This window comes from Fukomys damarensis, unplaced genomic scaffold, assembly GCF_012274545.1.
Source record: "Fukomys damarensis isolate Sample0158 unplaced genomic scaffold, DMR_v1.0_HiC HiC_scaffold_38, whole genome shotgun sequence".
Classification (NCBI taxonomy): domain Eukaryota; kingdom Metazoa; phylum Chordata; class Mammalia; order Rodentia; family Bathyergidae; genus Fukomys; species Fukomys damarensis.
The window spans coordinates 62,175,779-62,200,241 of NW_022900950.1; the positions used below are offsets into that span (position 1 = coordinate 62,175,779).

At 35.7% G+C, this 24,463-nt stretch overlaps 1 protein-coding gene across 2 annotated transcripts in view; it reads left to right on the forward strand.

Annotated features, from left to right (window-relative positions):
* Tdrd3 (tudor domain containing 3) overlaps positions 1 to 24,463 on the forward strand; it is a 107,827-nt gene that overhangs the window by 20,500 nt on the left and 62,864 nt on the right. Inside the window, exons 1-3 of one of the 2 annotated variants that reach the window (XM_010636940.2) lie at positions 10,801 to 10,818; positions 11,551 to 11,711; positions 16,179 to 16,320. In XM_010636940.2, the coding sequence (XP_010635242.1) occupies positions 11,638 to 11,711; positions 16,179 to 16,320 (216 nt within the window). In that variant the 5' untranslated portion in view covers positions 10,801 to 10,818; positions 11,551 to 11,637. Of the gene's footprint in view, positions 1 to 10,800; positions 10,819 to 11,550; positions 11,712 to 16,178; positions 16,321 to 24,463 lie in introns of those variants that run through there. The other variant, XM_010636941.3, reaches the window with a different exon arrangement.

The window sequence follows — 24,463 nt, forward strand, 5'->3', positions numbered from 1 at the left end:
ACGTCAGAATCCTGCCAGCAGGTCCGAAACCCGAGGGAAGAACAACGGGAGAGCCGTTTCACGAACTTAGTTCCAGGCTCATGCTCTACCGCAGCAAGGCCCCGTTTATTTTTCAGGGTAGGGTATATATAGGCTAAAACCGAAACCAAAAGTACAAACAGGGTGTAGCAGACTGGAAAGGTCACAAGGTAAAGTACAAACAGGATGTAGCAGACTGGAAAGGTCACAAGGTTCTACAAGTATTATGGGCTACATTTGCTAGGCAACAGGTCAGACCACCAGTTGAACCAGCCCGTTGTCATGGGCTACAGCACATCCGTTCCGGCGGGGTGACTCAAAGTTCAACCATGGCTAGGCCTATGTCAAGGCTTACCATGATGGCTCACCATATCTGACTGATATGCAGTAATGTCATTTAATATGATCAATAAATTAATAAACAAGTACAACTATTTAAATGTGGTATTTCTTATAAGTTGGTATGGCTGGTGTGTAGTTCATATGACAGAGGTATTCATTTTTCTAAGGGGATAAAATGGTTTCAGAAGCTGGATGTGGTGGCACATGCCTATAATCCTAGCACTCCAGACTGAGGCAGGAGCGTTATTTGTGAGTTTGAGGTCAGGCTGGGCTACACAGTGAGCTCAAGGACAACCTAAATTGCATAGTGAGACCGGGTCTCAAAAACAAAACAAAATCAAACAAGAATGGTTTCAGAGAAAATTTCTAGAAGATACATGATATTGCTTACTAGAAATATTTACCTAGAGATACAAATAAATTATTCTTACCTATTAAAATGTTTACAGTATTTTCATTTAGTTTTTCCTATTCCTTCATATATGAAGGAGAAGAATCAGACATTAAAGAAATTTTGTCAAGATTAATCTTGGCAAGCTTGGTTTTTGTTATTATTTTCACTTGAAATTGTTATCTTTGTATTTTGGGGTTACTTTTAACAGTAATTCATCAAGGATTTTTAAGTTCCCATCTATTTTTTAAAAATTTTATTTTATTAGTACATGTTTGAAGTACATGCATTTTACAATTATTTGGAGTTAGTACATGTACATAAAACAGCTTGTTTCTTTTTTAATCCTCTTTCCTCTGCCGCTCTGCCTCCTCTCTAGTTCTCCTTTCCCCCCCTCTTCATTCTTACTAATATTGTTTATCTTAGTTCAGGTCTATAACCTGTAATGTCCACATTCATTGAGTTTATTAGGCCTTGTACCTGGCAAAGCTTCACTCTTTCCCCACCCTCACCCCTGACCTCTCATCCTTGGTCTTCTGGACCCCTTCTTATCTGCAAGAAATACATCCCCTTGTCTTGCTCTATCCTTCTTTTATTTTTTTCTTAGTTTAGATTTCTCCTTACTCAGATAAGAGAAACCATATCGTATTTAAGCATGTGTGTCTGATTTATTTCACTCAACATATTCTCTAGGTGCTTCCATTTTCCCACAGATGTCTCAAATCTGTCCTTCTTTGTCTCCAAATAGTATTCTCCTATCTATTTTTATGATTGCTTTTAGAGTATTTTAGGTTCAGGACTCAGAATCTTAGAGTCATCATGTTTTATTTTAATGTTTATATTTTATTTAGGTCTAGCACTCCTTGTGTCCTTGTGTCTTGTCTACCAAGCATAATAAGCTGTATATTAGAAATACATTAATGAAAACTTTATTATATCTGATGGTTTTACTTACAGAATGTTTCTGAATTGTGGAACCACTGACAGACATTAAGACTCGATAATTCAAATTGAGGAATGACTATCAAGAGATTATGTATAATTTGATAGTTTCTTGGTACTATCTAATAAATAGTACCTGCTTTTTACTCTACTTTGAGCCAGTTAGGAAGTAAAGAGTCACAGCAGTAGGTCAGAGTGCCAACTTTATTGCTGATAAAAATTTACTTAACATGGATAAGTGGGACCCATTCACTGAACCAGAAAACAAGACGGACTTGTCCACTCATTCATGGCATTTGCTAATCGAGGGAGATGTCTCAGTTAGTGCCTCCTTCCTCAGGGTTCCTGGCTATATTCCAGTTGGAAGAAGGAAGAAGTTGACACCAGTATAATACAGTTTATTATTTCCAGACAAGTCATTCCATAGTGGATATGTTAGTTATAACAAATTGATATAAACAGAGTGGCTTAAAACAAGGGAAATCGATTTTCTCACATTTTTATGGGCTTGATGTCTAAAATACAGGTGTCAGCACAGTTCTTTCTGGAGACCCTGAGAAGAATCTGCTCTGTGCTTCTCCCCTAGCTTTGGTTGCTATAGGGCACTTGGTGTTCTTTTTTTTTTTTTTTGTTACTGGGGTTTGAAATCGGAACTTTGTGCTTGCGAGGCAGGTGGTGGAACCACTGAGCTGGACTGGCCCTTGTCCATTTTTAGTTTGTAGGTAGGTAACTTCAGCATTTGTCTCCATTTCATGTGGTATTTCCCACTGTTTGTATTCCCTTTCTCTTCTAATTAAATTTAGGACCCACCGTAATCCAGGATACCTTGGTATCTCTAGATCTTTAATTATATCTGAAAGACCCCCTTTCCCAAATGAGGTCACATTCTCAGGTTCCAGGTGGACCTATCTTTTGGAGGTGCCACTGCTGAATTTAGTGAAAGGAATGGAGAGACCAGGAGTTAGATTAATTAAACAAAGAAACTATCTGTTTGCTGGGCAATATCAGAGCTTTTTGATCCTTATTCTCCTAACTTTTATTCTCATGGCAGCCAGTTGTAGCTTAGCAAATAATCTTATTCCTAACTTATTGCATTGTTAGCATTATCTTCAAATTTTTTTTAGCAGAATCTTTTTAAAGTACTAAAACTTGTCTACCTTGTGAATATTAGTGGCTAACATTAAGTAATGTAACCCATATAACACATTTAACTGTTTGCAAATAAAAAGTAGTTTGTTACAATACTTTAAAAGAAAAATTATTTGTTTAACTGGTGAAGGTGCCATGTCAAAATCCATTTTATGACATTTTATGACTTGTGATGTGTATGTTTTGTGTAGTAAGTGAGGGTTGCCTTGTTGCCCGGTAAGACAACAAATAAATAAGTTAATCAAGTTGAATTTCTTTCTTACTAAGAATTAAGCACACATTTCTTTCTCACTTTACAGTGAAAATTTAGTACATAGATAATATTACTCAACTTTGAAACATATAAGACTAAATCACAACTAGTGGACATTTCACAATGATATAAATTGTCTACCTCTGTTTTCTTCAGATACAGAAAACTTGAAATATAATTAGTGCAAGTGAACAATTGAATTTTTTCTTTTTGCTTTGGTTTTTTGAAACAGGATCTCACTATTTAGTTGAGACTGACCTGGAACTAACTATGTAGCCCAGGCTGGTCTCAAATTCACAGCAATCTTCCTGCCTCAGCCAGCCACCATGTCTGGCTTTTTTTTTTTTTTTTTTGGTACTGGGGATCGAACTCAGGTCCTTCAGCTTGTGAGGCAGTCACCAGAACCACTGAGCTAAATCCCTGGCCCAATTCAATTTTTTTTTCAGCTTTAATTGAGCGTATTGGTACAATTTACGGATACAGTATAGTTACATTCATTGTTGGGATCTTGTACCTCTACAAGACAGGTCTTGGTTTGTATTTTTTCCCCTTGTCCCTACCCTCCCTTCACCCCCTCCTCCCCTCCCCATATACAAATACTTTATTTCCATCTTTTCATTATTTCACATTTTTTTCTTTTCCCTTATTACCTTTCCGCTACCCATCCCACCTTCCCTGCAACTTTAGCCCCTTTCTTCCCATTTCACAATGTCAGTAATCTCATTAGGATCTTAGGTACTATTACAGTTTATTCACATCAGAGAAACTGTTCAGTATTTGCACATATATGACTAATTTTTTTCACTTAGGAGTATATCCTCAATATGTATCCATTTTCCTATGAATGAATCTATTTTCTCGTTCTTTATGGCTGAGTAATATTCCATTTTATAGAAAAACCACATCTTCTTTATCCAGTTTTCAACTGATGGGTAAATGGGCTGTTTCCAAGTTTTAGCTATTGCAAACAGTGCCTCTATAAACATGGTGTATACATCACTGTGATATGATTCTTTTAGTTCTTTTGGAAAGATACCAGCAGAGGGATGGCTGGGTCAAATAGAACCTCCAGTACAAGCTCTTTGAGGTATCTCCATATTGATTTCCACAGTGGTTGCACCAGTCTGCACTCCCACCAACAATGGAGAAAGATTCCTTTCTCCCCACAACCCGCCAACATTTGTTGTGGTTTGATTTCTTGATAGCAGCCATTCTTTGTGGGGTGAGGTGAAATCTCAGTGTTGTTTTCATCTGCATCCCTCGAATGACCAGTGATGTGGAACATATTTTCATATATTTACTTGCTGCTTTTACTTCTTTGTCTGAGAAATGTCTGTTCATTTCAGATGCCCATTTTTGAATCGGGTCTTTATATTTGAGGGGGCTGATTGTTTTGAGTTCTTTGTATATTCTAGATAATAGTCCTTTGTCTGAGGAACAGCTGGTAAATTTTTTTCCCCACATTGTAGGTTGTCTCTTAGTTGTGTTGATGGTTTCTTTTGCAGTGCAGAAGCTTTTTAATAAGATGAGATCCCAGTTGTTGATTCTTCCTGCTAGTTCCTGTGCTACTGAGGATTTGTTCATAAAGTCTTTTCCTATGCCAATGTCTTCCAGAGTTCTGGAAGTTCTAACTTACTTCCAGCAAGTTTAGTGTTTCTGTTTTAATATTTAGATCTTTAATCCACTTGGATTTTAATTTAGTGCATGGTGAAAGGTAAGGGTCCAGTTTTAATCTTTGGCAGGTTGAAATCCAGTTTTTCCAACACCATTTATTGAAGAGGCTATCTTTCCTCCAGTGAGGACGGTCAGCTCCTTTGTCAAAGATGAGGTAGCTGAGTACATCTGGGTTTGTTTTTGTGTCTTCCTATCTGTTCCACTGATCCTCAGGTCTGTTTCTTTGCCAGTACCAACTGCTGTTTTTTATCACAGTGGCTTTGTAGTGTAGTTTCAAATTGGGAATTGTTATACCCGCTGTCATGTGTCTGTTGCCTAGGATGGCCTTTGCTTTTCTAGGTCTCTTATGGTTCCAAATGAATTTTTGGATTCTTTTTTCTAGCTCTGTGAAATATAGTGTTGGAATTTCAATTGGCATTGCATTGAATCTGTTTAGCAGTTTTTGTAGTATGGCCATTTTCACTATGTTAATTCTTCCTACCCAGGAGCAGGGGATATCTTTCCATTTTTTTATATCCTCTTCAATTTCTTTTTTCAGAGTGCTATAGTTTTCAGTGTAGAGATCTTTTGCTTCTTTTGTTAGATTGATTTGTAGATACTTCATTTTTTTGGATGCTATTGTAAAAGGAATTCTTTCCCTAATTTCTCTCTCAATGAGTCTGTTATTTGTGTATAAGAAGGCTATTGATTTTTGGTGTTCACCCCTATCCAGCTACTCTACTGAATCTGTCAATTAAGTCTACAAACCTTTTGGTGGAGTTTTTTGGGTCTTCAATGTAGAGTATCATATCATCAGCAAATAATGACAGTTTAACTTCTTCCTTTCCTATCTTTATTGCTTTAATTTCTTTCTATTGTCTAATTGCTATGGCTAATGTTTCCAGAACTATACTGAAGAGGAGTGGTGAAAGTGAGCATCCTTGTCTTGTTCCTGATTTTAACCTGAAGGTTTTCAGTTTTTGGCAATTTAATATGATGTTGGCTGTTGGTTTTTCATAGATAGCCTTTATTAAGTTGAGCTATAGACCATCTATTCCAATTTTTTGCAGAGTTTTTATCATGAATCAGTGTTGAATTATGTCAAATGCTTTTTCTGCATCTATGGAGAGGATCATATTTTGTCCTTGACTTTGTTAATATAGTGTATTACATTTATTTACTTACTTATGTTGAACTGTCCTTGTATCCCTGGAATAAATCTGTCTTGGTCAGGATGGATGATCTTGATAATCCTCTATATTCTGTTTGCTAGTATCTTATTAAGGATTTTTGCATCTATATTCATTAAGGAGATTGGCCTGTTGTTCTCTTTTTTAGTTGGGTCTTTCCCTCTTTTGGGAATCAAAGTGATACTTGCTTCCATGAATGAATTTGGAAGTATAGCTTCCCTTTCAATTTCATTGAAAAGTTTGAAGAGTTTATAAACGCAGTAGTTCTTTAAATGTCTTGTAAAATTCAGCCGTGAATCCATCAGGGCCTGGGCTTTTCTTTGTTGGTATCATCAGGGCCTGGGCTTTTCTTTGTTAGTTAATTTTTAATTACATTTTCAATTTCACTGACTCTAATTGGGGTGTTTAAAATGTTTTTATCCTCTTTGTTCAACTTTGGTAATTCATAAGTATCTAAAAATCTGTCCATTTCTTCTGTGTTTTCCATTTTGTTGGAATACAGGTTCTCAAAGTAGGTTTTATGATCCTCTGGATTTCTGTTGGATCTGTTGTGACTTCACCTTTTTCATTCCTGATTGCATGGATCTGAGCCTTTTCTTTCTTTTTTTTTGATAAGATTAGCTAAGTCTTTATCGATTTCATTTATTCTTTCAAAAAAGCAACTCTTTGTTTCATTTATTTTTTGTATCTTTTTCTTAGTTTCCATTGCATTGGTTTCTGCTCTAATCTTTGTAATTCCCTCTGTTGTTTGAGCTTTGGGTTTTTCTTGCTCTTGTTTTTCTAGGAGTCTAAGATTCATCATTAGGTTGTTTATTTGAGCTCGCTCTGTTTTCCTAGTGTGGGCATTCAGTGCTATGAATTTTCCCTGTAGAACTGCTTTCATTGTGTCCCATAGATTCCTGTATGTTGTATTGGAATTTTCATTTATTTGTAAAAACTGTCTAATTACTTCTTCATTTTCCTCTGTGATCCCTTGATTATTCAGGAGAGTGTTGTTCAATTTGCATGTGCTTATTAAGTTCCTACAGTTTCTTGTGCTATTGATCTCCAGCTTGATTGCACTATTATCTGATAATATACAGGGGATAATTTCAATTCTTTTTCATTTATTCAGACCTGTTCTGTGAGCTAGTATGTGGTCTGTCTTGGAGAATGACCCATGTGCACCTGAAAAGAATGTATATTCTGATTTTGTGGGGTGGAACACTCTATAGACATGTGTTAAGTCCATGTGTTCCAAAGCTTGGTTCAGTTCTAGTATTTCATTGTTGATTTTCTGCCTAGATGATCTGTCTATTTGTGATAGTGGGGTGTTTAAATTCCCCACTACAATTGTATTAGTGCTTATTTGGTTTTTCATGTTACTTAATATTTGTTTAATATAGTTGGGGGCATTTATATTTGGTGCACATATGTTTATGATTGTCATCTCTTCCTCTTGAATTGTTCCCTTTACAAGTGTGTAGTGCCCTTCTTTGTCTCTCTTAATGAGTTTTGGTTTGAAATTTACTTTGTCTGTGAATAAGATTGCTACTCCTGCTTTTTTCCGGGCTCCTGACCCACAGAGTATTGTTTTCCATCCTTTCATTTTCAGTCTATGGGCTTCTTTTTTGCACTAGGTATATTTCTTGTGTACAACATATTGTTGTATTTTGCTTCTTAATCCATTCTGCCAGTCTATTTCTCTTGATTGGTGAAGTGAGGCCATTGACATTGATGGTTATAACTGATAATGTTCTGACTTATTATTGTCCTTTTGTTGACTCTTTTTACTTTTTCTCACCTTTCCTTTTAGTTTTTTGCCTTGCCTGTTGATTTGGTCTGTTGGGCTTCATGGTATTGTGACCTTCATTGTCCTTTTCTAGGATATTGTTTAGAATTCCTTGTAGTGCTGGTTTGGTGTTCATGAAGTTTCTCAGGTGTTCTTTGTTGTGGAAGTATCTTACTTCCCTATCCATTTTGAAAGAGAGTTTTGCAGGATACATCAGTCTAGGTTGGAGGTTGTTTTCTTTTAGGACTTGAAATAACTCACTCCAGGCTCTCCTGGACCTAAGGGTTTGTGTTGAAAAGTCTGCTGTGATTCTGATGGGCTTTCCTTTGCATGTGATTTGTTTCTTTTCTCTTAACGCTTTTAGTATTTTGTTCTTCTGTTGAATTTCTGGGATCTTCATTATTATACGTCTAGGTGTAGATTTTTTTTTTGGTCTTGGCTTGTTGGAATTCTGTATGCCTCACTTATCTGATTCTTCCCTTCTGTTTGGGAAGTTTTCTGTCCTTAATTCTGTGAACAGCTTTTTCAAGTCATTTGTATTTTCTCCTGCTATTTCATGGATTCCTATCAGTCTTATGTTATTCTTCTTTGCATCATCTAGAAGTTTTTGAATCCATTTCTCATGATCCCTTACTGTTTTTAAGAGACCTCCCTTTTTCACAGTCACTGACTACAATCCATCCTATCTTCTGTATCTGAAATTCTATCTTCACAATCTTTTATTCTGTTGCATACACTTTCAGTAGAGTTTTTAATCTCTTGGATATCTGTTTTGAATCTGTTTTATGGATTCCATTTCTTTCCTCTGTTGGGCATTCATTATTACCATTTCTTTCTTATGCTGGGCCTTCATGGCTTCTGTTATGGTCCTGAGCTCATCATTTTTTTTTTCTCAGTTTCTTTTCTAGAGTCTCGAATCTTGACTTCCATTTTGTTCACCATCTACATGGTTATCTGGGAAATTATTTCTGTTTTGAATTTTTCTAGAGCCTGATTGATCTGTTCTTTTACCTCCTATGCTATGGGTCCAGGGTGCCGTGCTGGTTCAATATCAGACTTTTCATCCTCATTTGCCCTACTGTTTGCCATTGGTGAACTGGAAGTCTGTCTTTGTGTCTTGCTTAAGTGTTTTCTCATTTTTATTTTTGTTGTTGGGTTGACCTTGGTTTAATTTCTGGGTTATTACTTAAATCTTCCTGATATAGTTGTGCTTTAGCTTTTGAGTCTCTGATGACTCATAGACATCCTTATTTTCATAATATCGGAGAAAACAACTCATTAAATCAATCACAATCCTTTTTCCCAATTGATATATTCAGCAGCCCAATAGGATGAAGCACAGCTTTCAAATTGACCACTTGTGGTAGTTATTAATCCATCACCTTTTTACCATGTGAATTAAATTAATATCATGAAGCAGCCCAAAATATGTTTGCAGTGGAGGACCCTTTTCAATATAGCATCTTTACCGTTTAGGATGGGGGCTTAGACTGAGTTAGGACAAGAGGAGTAGATAAGTGAAAGAATTGAAGGTTTCAAGTGAAGCCAGAGGACATAGAGTGACCATACAATCTTTACAAAACTATTAACTTCAAAAGGGATAGACAGAGTGCAGGAATAAGGACAAGAATATATACCCCCTTAACAGCAACAGGGGCTCGCTTTCCCTTGAAACTACTGAGCCACGAGTGAGGTAAAATGACAGGAGAAAAGAACATAAAGAAAAAAGAATAAATGATAAAAGAAGAAGTCTGAGTTAGGGCAGGAGCAGGAATAGAAAGGGATAAGAGGGATAATATGGTGAAGCAAGAGACTGAGTTGGATAAAGGGACAGAAAGAAGAAAAATGGTAGGTTGGAATGAGGAAAAGAAAAAAAAAAGAATTTGAAGGGCCTCTTTCAGACTGTCTCTGCTGTCATAATATACCACATGCACAGCCATGTGCAGAATCAAGTCCTCTGATATGAGCTAGCTGATAACAGAACCCCATGATGCAGTCTGACCTCAGGCTGCAAGGTCCAGGTTGAGTTCTTTGACATCTTGAAGGGTTGAACTCCGCAGAATTCTACTATACGTTTCCCCTGCCCTTTAAAGATGTTCAAAGTTGGGAGCTCACAAAAATACCCTTTATGACCACCTAGGCTTCTGCAGAGTGGGTCCAAGGACTGGCCCAATCAGGAAGTTTGCGGGGAGGTAGATCGTGGGAGTGTTTTAAGTGTACCAGTGCGGCTGTCTTCCTTGCTGGAGTTGGTGGCGTGAAGACAGGGGAGGTCATGGACCTGCTGGATGGGCCCAAGCAGGCGGCGGGAGAGATCTCCAAGCAGCCTTCCTCGCTGGGGCTAGTGGCACGCAGTGTGGGGAGGTTGCGGACCTGCCATATGGCCCCAAGCAGGCGGTGGGACAGATCTCCAGGCAGCCTTCCTCGCTGGGACTGGTCGCACGCAGCCCAATTGAATTTTTGATTTCATTTCATTGTAATTAATTTAAATGTAAATTTAAGTAGCTACATGTCACTTGTAGGACAGTTAGATAGCATAGGCAAAACATTTTTCAATACATAGCCTAAAAATATTGGGGACACTATAGTAATGAACATTACAATATAGTTACCATACTCTGACTGTACTTTAGTTTAAATGTCTTTATTTTGATGACATTAACAAAAGTCAAAGAAAAAGTTCATCCTGAATTAGCAGTTTATCTATCCTTGTTAAAGGTTTTGGACTTATTTTAGGTTGAAAATATTTTCTTAATTGGAAGATGAAATTTTAGGTTCTTTTTAAAAAATATATTCTCTAGTTCTAAATGTAGAGCAGAATTATTATTGCACGCAAATGCTGGTAAATATAGGTAGAGATTTTTTCAGTTTGAGGATATACTGAGGAAATTAAATGTAAATGTTTGCCAAGCTTTTTATATTCTCTTTGCTGAAAATATAAATTAATTTAATATGCACAGAAATATTTTATTTAGGAGTTTATTTATAAAGTGGTCTTTCTTCTTAAGGTATAATACTACATAAGTATATATTTCATTGTGTGTAAATTTTTTTTGTTAAATTTATTTCTCAGACATGTAAGCAGATTTTACTGTAATTTTCCAACTTTGCCGTAAGTATTTTATTATATAAAACTTTTACTTTTAGAGCTAGTTGTTCTAATGATTTATTTTCGTCTTTGATTGAAATTTGGCCAGAGTAAACATTTCTTCCTGCTGACAACACATTTAATACAGCATTAGATTTAATGTCATTTTAAAAAGGAAATATGGACCTAAGTCAAATGTAACATTTCTTGAACTTTATATAGTTTTAACTTTGCGTTATTGTATTCTTCTTTGACACCAGAAGATGGTGCACTTTCAATTTGATGTCTGTACAGAAAGCATTTGGAATAGTTGCCATAAAGTTGATGTCCTTTAAAAAACTGCCAAGTTCTTTATCTCCATAATGTCTCTTAATGTACATGAGAGCAGGAGCAGGATGGATATGAACTATTTAGAGCATATTGGACTAAAAGCATGCATCAGTACACCTTTCATTCCAAAATACAACTTTGTTTTCCAGGAGTTTTTGTATTGCTATCTAAAAATGAATTCAGAATCTATTTTAAACTGTTTTTCAGAGATCCCCTTTGAAATGTATCTGTAAAGACCAAAAATAAAAGCCACTTGATAGAGCTACATATTTATATATCTCTAATTATATAGTATTTCAGTTTTAAACTTTGATTGAAATTATTTTTATAAATCATAATGCATAGTCATTAAGAAAAAGAGAAATACTATAAATGAAAATACAGCCATGACTAGGAAGTGATTCTTATTCTTTTATGTTTTGACAGCTTGAAGGTCCATGTGTTTTGCAAATTCAAAAAATTCGAAATGTGGCTGCACCAAAGGATAATGAAGAATCTCAGGCTGCACCAAGGATGCTGCGCTTGCAGATGACGGATGGTCATATAAGTTGCACGGCAGTAGAATTTAGTTATATGTCAAAAATAAGGTGATTGGCACATTATTTTACATATTTCAAAATTTTTTTGAAGGTACTATTCAAAATACATTTTATTTTAAGAGCTTTGGAAAGAATGAGCTCAAATGCATACTATAATTTTTCAGAAGAAATTATAAAGCTTTGCATTTCAGCTTCATCTCTATAGAAAATAGATATGAATAGGATTAGTTATGTTAATTATCAAAACAACTTTAATATCTTGTATGAAAATTAAGTGGCTTTTTTAAGAAGAGAATTTACAGTATTCCTTGTTTACAGTTTCTTTAAATACATTATGGTTTCTTTCAGACAGCTTGGCTGTTAATCTTGTGTGTATAAGTGTGTCTGTGACAGTATTTTGTGTTCTAGCAAAATCTTGTAGTGTAATCCATTTTCTTAGGAAAGGATTGAAGCTGAGGAGGTTTGTGTGTTCTTCACTTCTAAGACTAGGAAGAACTGCCCGATGAACAAATTTCCAAGTCCTTATAGCTAATTTTTGTTATGTTGCTTTTTTCCCCCAGTTCTGGGGCTTAAAGCCATGGTCTTGTGCATGCTAGGGAAGTGCTCACAAGTAAGTTACATCTTCATCCTACTTTTGGAATTTTTATGAAAGACATTTAGGTCATGTCTGTTAGAATGGAACAAAGGAATGAGGAGGAAGGGAAACTCTCCTTTATCCTCTGTGTCCCCATTTGTCCACTCTGACCTCTATTTTGTGAGATGAAAGTTCTTAGATATTTGCACACCCTATCCCTCTTCTCATTTTTTCTTTTCTAAGTCATTTGGTATTGTCATGTTTGTTACTCTGGGTCCTTTGAGCTTTTCCACTTTTTTCTCTTGAGCAAGCATTTATCAAATATTTAGCATTCTCTGTATTCCAACTCCTTTATTCAGTGCTGGAGATAAAAATGTAGATAAAGTTGGATTTTGTTTCCCAGTAACTCTCATGCTTACAAGATAGATGCATAGGTGTACAATTATTTTTCTGGAGCTCAGAAAATTAGTTTTACATGGGAGAGTCAGGAGTTGGACTTAAAATACGAGAAGGTGTTTTGAGAGAGTTGAGAGGGGGAGTAACCTCTACAGATACACAGTGTCCTGATCATAAGAGAGTGAAAAGTTCATTTAGCAAAGTATAAGTAATTTGGAGCAGTGGTATATGGGAGGAAAAGTGGTAGATTGAAGCCTTGCATTCCATCCTCAGTAATTTCCATTTTGTTTTCATTCAACCAGTGTCTTCCTCTGATAAGGGAGGCTCCTTCCTTGGAAAATATATGTTTGTCTAAAACATTTATTTCTACATATAGGTAGGGTCTTAGTGACATTGTATTATGTTGTCTTCTTTTGAAGAGTTGAAGGATTTATACCTTTGTGGAAAAATAGCCTTTCTTCCTTTTACAAATTCAGTCAGGCCCCCTACAAAGTAGTTCACAGATGGTTCAGAACTAAGACTTGCCAGATAGTAGCTTATTTTCTGATATTACAGCTATATATTTCTCTGAGATAAATGAAAACAAATTTAGTCTGTAATGGAAGGTTCTGCCCAGTAGTGTCTGCTGTCCTTTTTTGCTGAATTTATTGTGGTTTGACAACTGAAAACAAATCTTTATATGCTCACTCATCATTGAAGCAGTGTATCTTTTCGTTGGGCCTTAAAAATGGTAGCTAACAAAATTGTTAGTACATGAGAACAGTTCGAAAAACTTTTGAAGATAAATTTGCGTAGTGGTTCTTGGAAGGAAAGTGAAAGAACCCCCTACATAGGATAAACCAGATGTTGGTATGGAATGTGTTGCTTCATACAGGCATTGTATTTCTCTGGAACACTTCTTTGTATTTTTTTCTCCTACCTCCTGCCCCCCATCACTGGTTTTGTTTTTATCTTTAATTGCAGTGAGAAAACATAAAATTGCCTTGGGATGCCAATAAAAATAACAATTAAACCACAATATGCTGTCTAAGTAAGAGTTAATTATGGTCCTGGAAGCAATTTAGTAAAAACATAATAGAATTTACCTCCTATTTTCCTTTTGTTGGAATAAAAGTATAATTTAACAAGATAGGACTGTTAGTTGTCCAAATGAAATTGTAGAGCCATCATCAAATAATTTGACTATTTGGGAGAGTTTGGTGATGGTATACTCATTTACATAGAAATTAGTTATCTGCTTATTAATTTAAAGATTGCACATTAGTTTTAAAGTAATATTACCACATTTTAAATGCCCCTATGATTTGCACCCTATTTTTAAAACTTGCACAGTTTTCTATGTTGCTAATTTTGTATGTTCATACATTCACACTGCATTTTTCAATTTTATTAATCTGTAAGAAATTATTGGCTAGAAGTGGTTTTGAAGAAAACATAGATCATATCAGTCAGTGTTTTTTGAGGTGAAGAATACAGGATTTCTTGGTGCTTATGGTTTTATTTTTTGCTACATGATGACTATAGAATTATGAAATATAGAACATATGACATAATTACATTAAACCAGAGGGTGCTTTTGGATGCATTTGCCATGTGTGATTACAAAATAATCATCTTTTTAGCCATGGTTTATAGCTGTAACTTAAACCAGTCACCTAGTATTTTCCCTAGGGAGCACAAATTTTATTAAGATATCTCACATACCCTGTTTTTGCAGTGTGAATCTTTTTTTTTTTTTTTTTTTGACAAAGTACCTGTGCCATACTGAGACAGTACTCTTGTCAAAAATGAATGGCCTAAGTCTGGAGCCCCCAGAAGAGCTCAAAAGACAGGGCCAGTTTCTTTGTCAAATCCATGTGGTCTTAGTCCAGTGTTTCAAGAGCTCAAATGACAAGTAAAAGAGAACAAGCAGCATAGTTTGAAGGAATATACCGAAGATCTAAATCTGAGGGTCTATTAAATTCCGGATTCATTTCTTTGCTAAATAATGGTAGAAAGCAGCTGATGTTGGCTAAAGTAGAAAAATAAGAAAGTGTCTCTGAAATTAATTTTGGCAGCTTTATGGGACCTTTCAATCTTTCTTCCTCACGTAGGGTTGGCCAACTATGAGTGGCTAATGTCCAAAGGCACACTTTTACCTGATGAGGCCTTCCAAATCTGTTCCCAGTGTTTTCAGGCAAAAGTGTTAACTCTAAAAGTCCCTACAGACTTCACTTGGCCACCAATCCAATAGCCAGTCAAGGAGATGAGCAGTGATGAAGGGCAGGAAGTGAAAATTTAATTAGCATGGTCAAGCTGGAAGCACAAAGGTTCAAGATCTGTCTTTGAGGAGTTTACAGAGGCTCTGGGGTTCACAAAGACAAATGTGAGGATTTGGGATGGAATTGAAGAAGGTTTCAGATATATAAATTCCTGATGGCTCAGGCACACATAAGCAGAGCCTGCCCACTCACCTCAGCCAGATTTCTAATCTAAGCAGTCTAAGAAACCAAGATTTCTAATCTGAGCAAAAGATTGGGACTTGACTTCCATAGACCCCAGGTGAAAAAGAAAAGGAGTAGCAGATTTTTACATAAGCCTCAAGACTCTTTTCCCCCAGATGGCAGCAGAGAACATGACCCACAGGACAAAAGTTAGAAATCACTAGAAGGGCTGGAAGAGGTAAGTGGTAGTGTAGAGGTAGCACAGAACAAATAGTGACTAGAGAGAAACATGAGAAAATCTGAGGATTTTCCCAGATTTACCCAGTCTGTCTCCAAGCCAGGGAATTTTAAGAAAAGAACCATGCCTCTCCAAACCAAAAACCAACAACAGATGAATCAGCAACTAACCAATGGACCCTGCAATTCCCAATTATTAGAAATCCCAATTAAAGCATTCCTTGGTGTCCCAAGTGCTAAAACAACAGAGAAGTCAAAGGGAAAGGAAACAGATTGGAAAATCAAGTATATGACCCATGTTCCTGCTACAGATTCACTCATCCATAGTGTCCAATATTGTGGCTTCTCAGTTAATTATGGGGTCTTGGTGAATCTTGTGACAGGCTGGAACAGTCCCATGTTGTTGCATGCCAAAATATGTTGTCAGCAAGTGTGGCTCCTTGCTTTTAGTAATACTAGAAATTAAAACTAAAGCATCAATTTATAGGAAAAGGCTTCACTTAGTAAGAGAAAATGCTAAGAGACATTAGTTTTATTGCCCCTTAACAAAGTAAGGTAAGAAAAATAGGAAAGGATTCTAGATTGAATAGCTGGAGGAGGGGACATATTCAGACTAGCTCCCACATTTTTGTTTGTTTGTTTGTTTTTAACCATGTGAAAAGCAAAGGTCATTTCTTTGTTATTGAGCTAGGAAACAGAAGTCTTTTACCAGGTCTTCTAACTTCCTCCCTGGTGATCTATTTATACATACCAGTCTCCTGAAAAATCATTATGGTGTTAGTACTTTTGACAAACTTGATTACATCTTAGTAATATGAGACTGAATTCTAGTTCTGTGGAGAAGCATTAATTTGTTTTTTAACTCTTTGTTTTCCTTTGCTTTAGCCTGAACACACCACCTGGAACTAAAGTCAAGCTGTCAGGCATTGTTGACATAAAAAATGGATTCCTGCTCTTGAATGACTCTAACACCACAGTTCTTGGTGGTGAAGTGGAACACCTTATTGAGAAGTGGGAGTTACAGAGAGTAAGTATAAACTAAGAAGAGTGGCTTGAACTTTTAAATTTTATTTTAAAAACATTATTTTTATTGAGTTCTTAGTTTAGGGAATTCTTCCCATACTTTGTGGTAAATTTAGTTCTTTGTGTCAGAGTTAAATTGAATGAAATATGATGAATTTTAGAGAAATTACTTACTTACCTTTGCTAAACATATCCTTCCTTTAAAGCAGATGTAATTTTTAAGTATTTGTTACATTTTATTATGTATAAAAAAATCTTTGTTTAGAGACAAGTTTCAAAACTGCCAAGATACTAGTTATGACATATGTATATTATATCTGTATATAATTCTTTCTGCAAAAAACAAATGTCTGTGCATATACCATTGTATGTATGTTTTTTCTTCATACACACATGCAAGTGAAAGCAAATTAGAATTTCATTCTAATTCTGAAGACATTCTTGCTACACTATTTTTCCTAGTTGTATTAGTTGATATTTTTCCTCATTTATGTGTACAGTACCTTTATTTTACTAGTCATGTAGGTTTAACTTTTAATTGTTCCTCTGCTTTGTTTCTAGCAACTAATTTTCTTGATCTGTAATAGTCAAATCCCATATCAGACCTTTGCTCTCCATTTCCTTTGCTGTTACTGTGGTTTAGATGTTTAGTGTTTCTTACCAGAACTAATGAAGTAGCTGTTTAATGGCCTTTTCACGTATCCTTGCTTCATCTTCTAATTTATCTTATGTGCTTCTTTAGATTATCTTTCTTTGGCATAGTTCAGAACATGTCACATCCTGCTTTTATTTCAAAAAGCTTGATTTGAGTTTCAAGGCTACCTATGATCCAGTCCTAGTGTTTGTTTACCTTTTGAGTTTTCAGAATTCTTTAACATTGATTTTTCTGCTAGCCAAATGAAACTTTTCCTTTGATTCTCTATGCTGTCTTCAGTTATACTTTTGGACAAAGATGATTTTCCTCCTTTTAAGTCATTCATCTTGATATTTCTCTCCCAGTCCCTTCCTGGCCAAATTATTTGCATACTTTTAGACCTAGATCAAATGCTTGGCAAGTAGTTGTTCCTTTATTGAATTTTTGAAACATATTACCCAAATAATCACTATGTTACTTTTTATCTGGCACTTAAATTATTTTATTTTTCATCTCCTTCTTTGCTGGCTTGAGCCATTAGTAGTACAATCATGACTGTCCCATTTGGTGATTTGTACCATTGATGGTAGGTATAAACAGATCTAATCACTTTTTTCAGGATTTTTACTATTAAAATGAATAAAAAGCCACCTGATGGGACAGTCATGCATATACTACTGGTGGTTCAGGCTGCCAGGCAGCAAGATGTATGAATTGCCTCTCTATCATGAGTTATGTTAAGAGAATATAATTTTCTTGCAGTCAGGATTTGTGTTTGTCATCTTTGTTCAGTTTTAGAAATATTTGTTGAATAGTGTGATACACCTATCCTAGACATACACACCCAGAAGTGCACTTTACTGATCTGCTAGCTGTCTCTTATTCTAATCAAATTACTGATCAAGATTAACCTTCACACTGTGTGTAGATGTTCTGGGCTGTTGCATCTGTATGTTCTGTGATTCTGCTAATAGTCTTGTAAGGGGACCTTGTTTCCATCTAATCAAAAAAGGTAGACAGCCAATGGGTGAGTTGTGGATCTGAGCAAATTCCACAGTCATTTTTTGTTACCATAAATAAGTTTAAATAAGTAGGCACATGAAGTACTAAAGCATTTGGGATTGGAATGTTAGAAAATCCTAGTATCCCATCATCATAGCCTCATATCCATTTGATCTTCATAGTGAATTACTCACAATCCCTTTCTGTGAGGAAGAGGGCTGTGGCCAGGTCCCCAAATTAGAATCCAAAGATGTGTCTCTGAGCTCTGACAGATTGAGTTCATTCTTTTTTAAGCCAGTCATTGCAAAGACTATTACTATGAGAAATGTAAAAATCAAAGTCTGAAGAGTCACAAGTTAAGATCCAGAATACGTAAAGTGGTGGTACTTCAGCCTTATGATGTTATAATCAGTTTCAGAGACACACACACACTAACATCCTTGACCTTTTGTCACTTTGTTTGTCATTGATCTCACTGATGGCAACAGATTTGTTTATTTCCTCACGCACCAACTGTGTCCTTCACTCTGGTCCCCTCAATATCCTTGACTTCCACCGAGGTCTCATTTGTTGAAGACCTCCCTACCATCCTAGTGAATCTCTGCTTTTATCACTAAAGACCTCAGTACTTTTCAGCAGGTATATTTCCAGTGCTTGGGGAGGTTGGAAAATCAGGAGCATCATGATCATTTAAAGTTTTTTAATTGTGTCAGAGCAGCCTTCACTCTCTCCAAAGTGGTAAGCATATAATAGATAATCATGAAAATAGTTGTGGAATGAAATATAAAGCATGTAAAGCTAATTACAGTTTTTTAAAAATCTTATTGAGTTTATTGGTACTTTTAAGTATATAGTTCAGCTACATTCATCATTGGGATCTTGTACCCTTACATAATAGATCTTGGTTCTCATTTTTTCCCCATACCCCTGCCTTCCATCACCCTCTCCACCCTCCCCTATTTACAAAGACTTTGTTTCCATTTTTCCCTTTTCTCACATTTTTTTCTTTTCCCTTATTTCTTTTCCCCTACCCTTCCCACTTCCCCTACACCTTTAGCCCTTTTCTTCCTATTTCACATTATCAGTTACACAATTTGTATACAACTATACAATTTACACTTTCAGTTTTTCATACCAGAGCAACTATTCGGTATTTACACATGTGTGTCTTATTTATTTCACTTAGTATATCCTCAATATGTATCCATTTTCCTATGAATGGTTCTAGTTTCTCATTCTTTATGGCTGAGTAGTATTCCATTTTATAGAAAAAAAACCACATCTTTATCCAATCTCCAACGGATGGGCAATTGGGCTGATTCCAAATTTTAGCTATTATATGCTGTGCGGCTATAAACATGGGTGCACATATATCACTGTCGTATGATTCTTTTAATTCTTTTGGAAAGATACCCAGCAGAGAGATGGCTGGGTCAAATGGAACCTCTAGTCCCAGCTCTTTGAGGTATCTCCATATTGATTTGTACAGTGGTTGCACCAGTCTGCACTCCCACCAATGGAGAAGGGTTCCTTTCTCCCTATATCCCCAGCATTTGTTTTTGGTTGATATCTTGATTGCAGCCATTCTTTCTGGAGTGAGGTGGAATTACTTTTTGAGTTGAATTTTTCATGCCACCTTCAGATCTTGTGTATTCTCTGGAGCCAGCCAAGGGTCTAGCACTATTTCAAGCTTTTTGGTATTTTTTGATATGTTAGTCTGTCCTACTTTCTTAATTGGACAGTATTTGTGTTTGGGAGGTAAATGGTAAGAACTTGTGTTTAGGCACATTTTTATTTCTCAGTTCTTCCTCATGTTACTAATATGCTACATTTTTGGCTTCTGTACTATGCAATATAAGATAATAATCCAAAACTACATTGTTTCATTGAAAATACAAAAGAAATAGATTCGGAAATGCTTAATAGTTTTTACATAAACTGAGTTGAGTTTATAAATGTTGAATTTCCTAGAAAAGTCCCAACCATTTCATGCTATCTTTTATAAGTTGATGTGTTACATTTTTATCATCATTAGGGATATTTTTAAATGTGGTAACATGTTCTCAAGTTAGTCCAGCCACTGATATATATTTTTCCTATATCTCAGCCAGAACCATTTGACTAACAACCATTAAGTCAGATAAACATTTGTAGGAGCATTCTCATTCCTACCCAAAACATCTTTTCATGAGATTGATGTTTTATATGCAGTTTTCCCTGCTCTGTTTCCATAATGCCTCTAAACATAAAGCCAGAGCTCCTCTGGTTATTTTCTCTTTCTCTCAGGGGTGATAATCCTTTGATACATGTTCCTATGCTTTAAAGCAATTTGTTTATTTACATAACAATAACTTTCCTCATAAGGAATTTTTACCTGTACATGCTATATCTAGATTCTTTTATCCCATTTCCCTCCTCTCCCATCAACCTCTTTTCCCTTCCTTATTTACAAAAGGTTGGTTTTCATTTTCTCCTTTTCCTTCCCTTTCTTCCTCCCTCTTTCCTCATTTCTGTACTCATTTGAATATTTTCTATTTCAGAATATCTATTATACATTTTGGTCCTTTGTAAATTTTTGGTTTCTTACATTAGAGAAACCCTATAATATTTGAACATTTGTTTGATTTATTTCACTTATGAGTATGATTTCAGGGCACATCCATTTACTTAGAAATGTCTCAAGTTTATCCTTTTTTATGGCAAAGCAGTACTCCATTGTGTAGAAAACTCCACATCTTTATCCATCCGTCAGTTGATAGGCATTTGGATGTTTCCAGTATTTTGTTATTACACACTGTGCTATCAATGTGGATGTACATATATCACTGTGGTATAATGCTTTTAATTCTTTCAGGAGGATACCAAGAAGGAGAATTGCTGGGTCAAATGGAACCTCTACTTTTAGTTTTTTGAGGAATCCACAGGGGTTGCACCAGTCTATACTTTCACCAACAGTAGAGAAGGGTTCCTTTTTCCCCACACCCTCACCAGCATTTCTTATCATTTGATTTCTTTTTCTTTTTCTTTCTTCTTGATTCAACTTTGGTAATTTACATGCATGTAGGAATCTTTCCATTTTTTTCTGTGTTGTCCATCTTATTGGAATATAGGTTCTTGAAGTAGGTATTAAGGATATTCTCAGTTTCTGCAGAATTCATTGTGATTTCACCCTTTTCATTCCTAATTGCATGGATCTGAGCCTTTTTTTTTTCCTTTTTTGATAAGGTTGGCTATGAGTTTGATTTTATTCTATTTTTCAAAGAACCAACCTTCAATACATTGATTCTTTGTATTGTTTTCTTAGTCTCAAGTGCATTAATTTCTGCTCTAATCTTTATAATAGGTTATTTATTTGAGCTTGTTCTGTTTTTCTGATGTGATAATTTACTGCTATAAATTACCCTTGTAAGACTGCTTTCATTGTGTTCCCTAAGTTCCAATATGTTGTATTGGCATTATTGTATAATTGTAGAATCTAATTTCTTCTTTAATTTTATCTGTGACCCATTGGTTGTTCAAGCTGTTATTTAATTTCCATGTGTTTATGAAGTTTTCCTGGTTTCTTTTGTCATTGATTTCCAAAATAATATGCCTGGGATAATTTCAATTCCTTTGCATTAACTTAAACATGTTCTTTGAGTGTGTGTGCTCTATTTTGGAGAATGTCCTGTGTACTTCTGAGAAGAATGTATATTCTGATGTTGTGGGGTAGAACACTTTGCAGACATCTACTAAATTCATCTATCAAAAACTTGGTTCATTTCTGATATTTCTTTGTTAATTTTTTTGTCTGGTTAGTCTGTGTGTGACAGTGGGGTGTTGAGGTTCCCCATTACAATTGTATTAGTATTTACTTGATTTTTCATGTCCATTATTTGTTTCGTACAATTAGGTGTACTGGTGTTTGGTGCACATATATTTATGATTGTTATCTCTTCCTCTTGGATTGTTTTCTTAACGAGGATACAATGCCCTTCTTTGTCTTGCTTGATCAGTCCTGGCTTGAAATCCATTTTGTCTGGAAATAGACTAGTTACCCCTGTTGTTTTTTGGGTTCCTGTTGCATGGAATATTGTTTTCATCCTTTGACTTTCAGTCTATGAATTTCTTTTTGAGTTAAATGTGTTTCTCATATGCAGCATCAAATATACCCTTGAAAATGATAAGAGGTGGTAACTATTAATTTATCACCTTTAGCCATTTAAGCAAGAGTTTTAGTTAATATACAAAATCTAAACCAAATCAGAAAATTGTGTATAGTAAATATCCCCTCAATATGGCAATTTACCCTCAGAAGAAAAAATTTAGAAGGGATTAGTGGGAAAAATAGAGAAATAGAAGAAGAGAAAGGAATTATAAGCAAGGCTTATAAATAGAGAATAAAGAAAGATAGCCGGGCGTGGTGGCGCATGCCTTTAATCCCAGCACTTGGGAAGCTGAGACAGGAGGATTGCTGTAAGTTCGAGACCAGCCTGGGCTACATAGTTAGTTCCAGGTCAGTCTCAACTACATAGTGAGACCCTGTCTCAAAAACAAACAAACAAACAAACAAAACAAAAAGAATAAAGAAAGATTATATAAGCTTTGGGAACTGGTGAAGAAGGCAGGAAGAAAAAAAATGAAGTAAGAACCAGAAACATGAATAGAACAAAACAACAAAAGAAGTAGAAACATGTTCTCACTTGTAGAAAAAGAACAATCAATCAAGAAATAGAAAAAAAAAGAAATAAATTAGTAAAAATGAAAAAGCAGAGAAAGGAAGAAAAGCAGAAAAAAATGTCTACTTCAGTGTATGTCTCTGCTGACATTGATTGACAGCAGATGCAGAAAGAGCTCATATCCATGTTGATTGATCTAGCAATCCAGCAGTAGAATTATGGTAGGGTTGGATAATATCACTAACCTAGTTCTTTAGTTCACTGAAGTTCAGGCTGCTTCTGGTTTCTGCCTGTGAGGCTGGTGCCTGATTTTTTTAGCCCTCAAAACTCCCAGTGCCTCTTGGCTGGCTTGAACTTAGTTGTGCCTCATTCTGACTCTTGGAACTGCTAGATGGAGCCAGCCCACAGCCATGCTGAGTTCTGACTTAAGTTGGCCCTTTCTTTCATGGCCCTTGGACTTTCGAGGTACGTGCCAGAACTACTGAACTAAACCCCAGGCTTAAGTTGGCCCTTTCTAAAGTGGCAGTTTCCCTCTACTGGGGGTGTGTGTGTGTGTGTGTGTGTGTGTGTGTGTGTGTGTGTGTGTGTGTGTCTGACCCTGAATAACTCACCAGCCACTGCAGTTGAGCCATCCACTGGTACATTCCACTAGTATGGATTTCAGTGGAGGCCTCTGGGCTGCAGTAGTCACCATAACTCGGCATGTTCAAGCTGCCCTGTGCTGTGAACCCTGGGCTCTGGGAGAAAGCACCATCTGCCACCTCCCTCTTCTGTGTTGTGGTCTCCCTCTTCATTCTCCCTGTAGTCTCTAATTCTCACTTAAGATCCTTGGTGGGTCTCAGGGACTTGCTTCCCTCTTTCTTTTCCTCATTTTGCTATATTCTAATGTCTGGATTCTTAATATCAGAGTGGCTGTTTATCTGCTGCTCACCATTCCACCATCTTCCCAAAAAGTCTAATAAATGATAATCATTAAAAATGCACAAAAAGTTAAAAATAGGTAGTGCTTAACAGATACATGTTAATGTTAATACCTCAAAACCATAAGGAATAGGTGCAGTAGATAATAGAAGGGAGTTCTGTTGAAGGTTCTTTATGGCATTTTGGAAGAACTCTAAAATCTGAGAAAAAATTGCTTTTGCTAGGAGAATATTTTCTTTCTGATTTTAGAATACATTTTTGTTTTTCTAATTCTAATTTATGTCAGTTTTGGGAAAAAAGCAAATTAGTAGAGTTTGGAAACTTATTTTTATTAAATAACAATTCAGTATTTCAAAGTATGATTAAGGATATTACAAAAAAATTTAATTTAGGGAAACTTCACCTTAAAAAATTATAAGTCTGATCTCTTGAAATAATTAGAAATCACCTTGTTCACTAATAATTTTATGTCTCAAAGATTCACTTTGAAGATGAGTTCAAATAATATTTGCCTGTTAAATGTTTTAAAGTGAAATTCTTGTTGCCAAAGTTTATCATCTTAGTATTTGTTACCTGTTGAGGACTTTCTCCTTAAGAGATAAAGTTGATAAAAATTTCTCAAAATCATTTGTAAATGTGTTTTTGTCAGGAGAGGTGAGGCAAAAGCCTTTGCCTATTTACTGAAGTGAGGAATAAAATATTTTGTATTCTATAGTTTTTGTTTGTTTGTTTTGGGTTTTTTTTTGGTACCAGGGATAGAACTTGGGTCCTTGTTCTTGCAAAGCAGGTGGCAGAACCACTGAGCTAAATCCCTGGCCCTTGTATTCTGTAGTGTGAAATAATTTCAGGAATGCCTTTTTTATGTTTGGTATAATAATCTACTCAAACTAATGGATTCTTAGTACATTATAAATGTTGTAAATATACTTTTT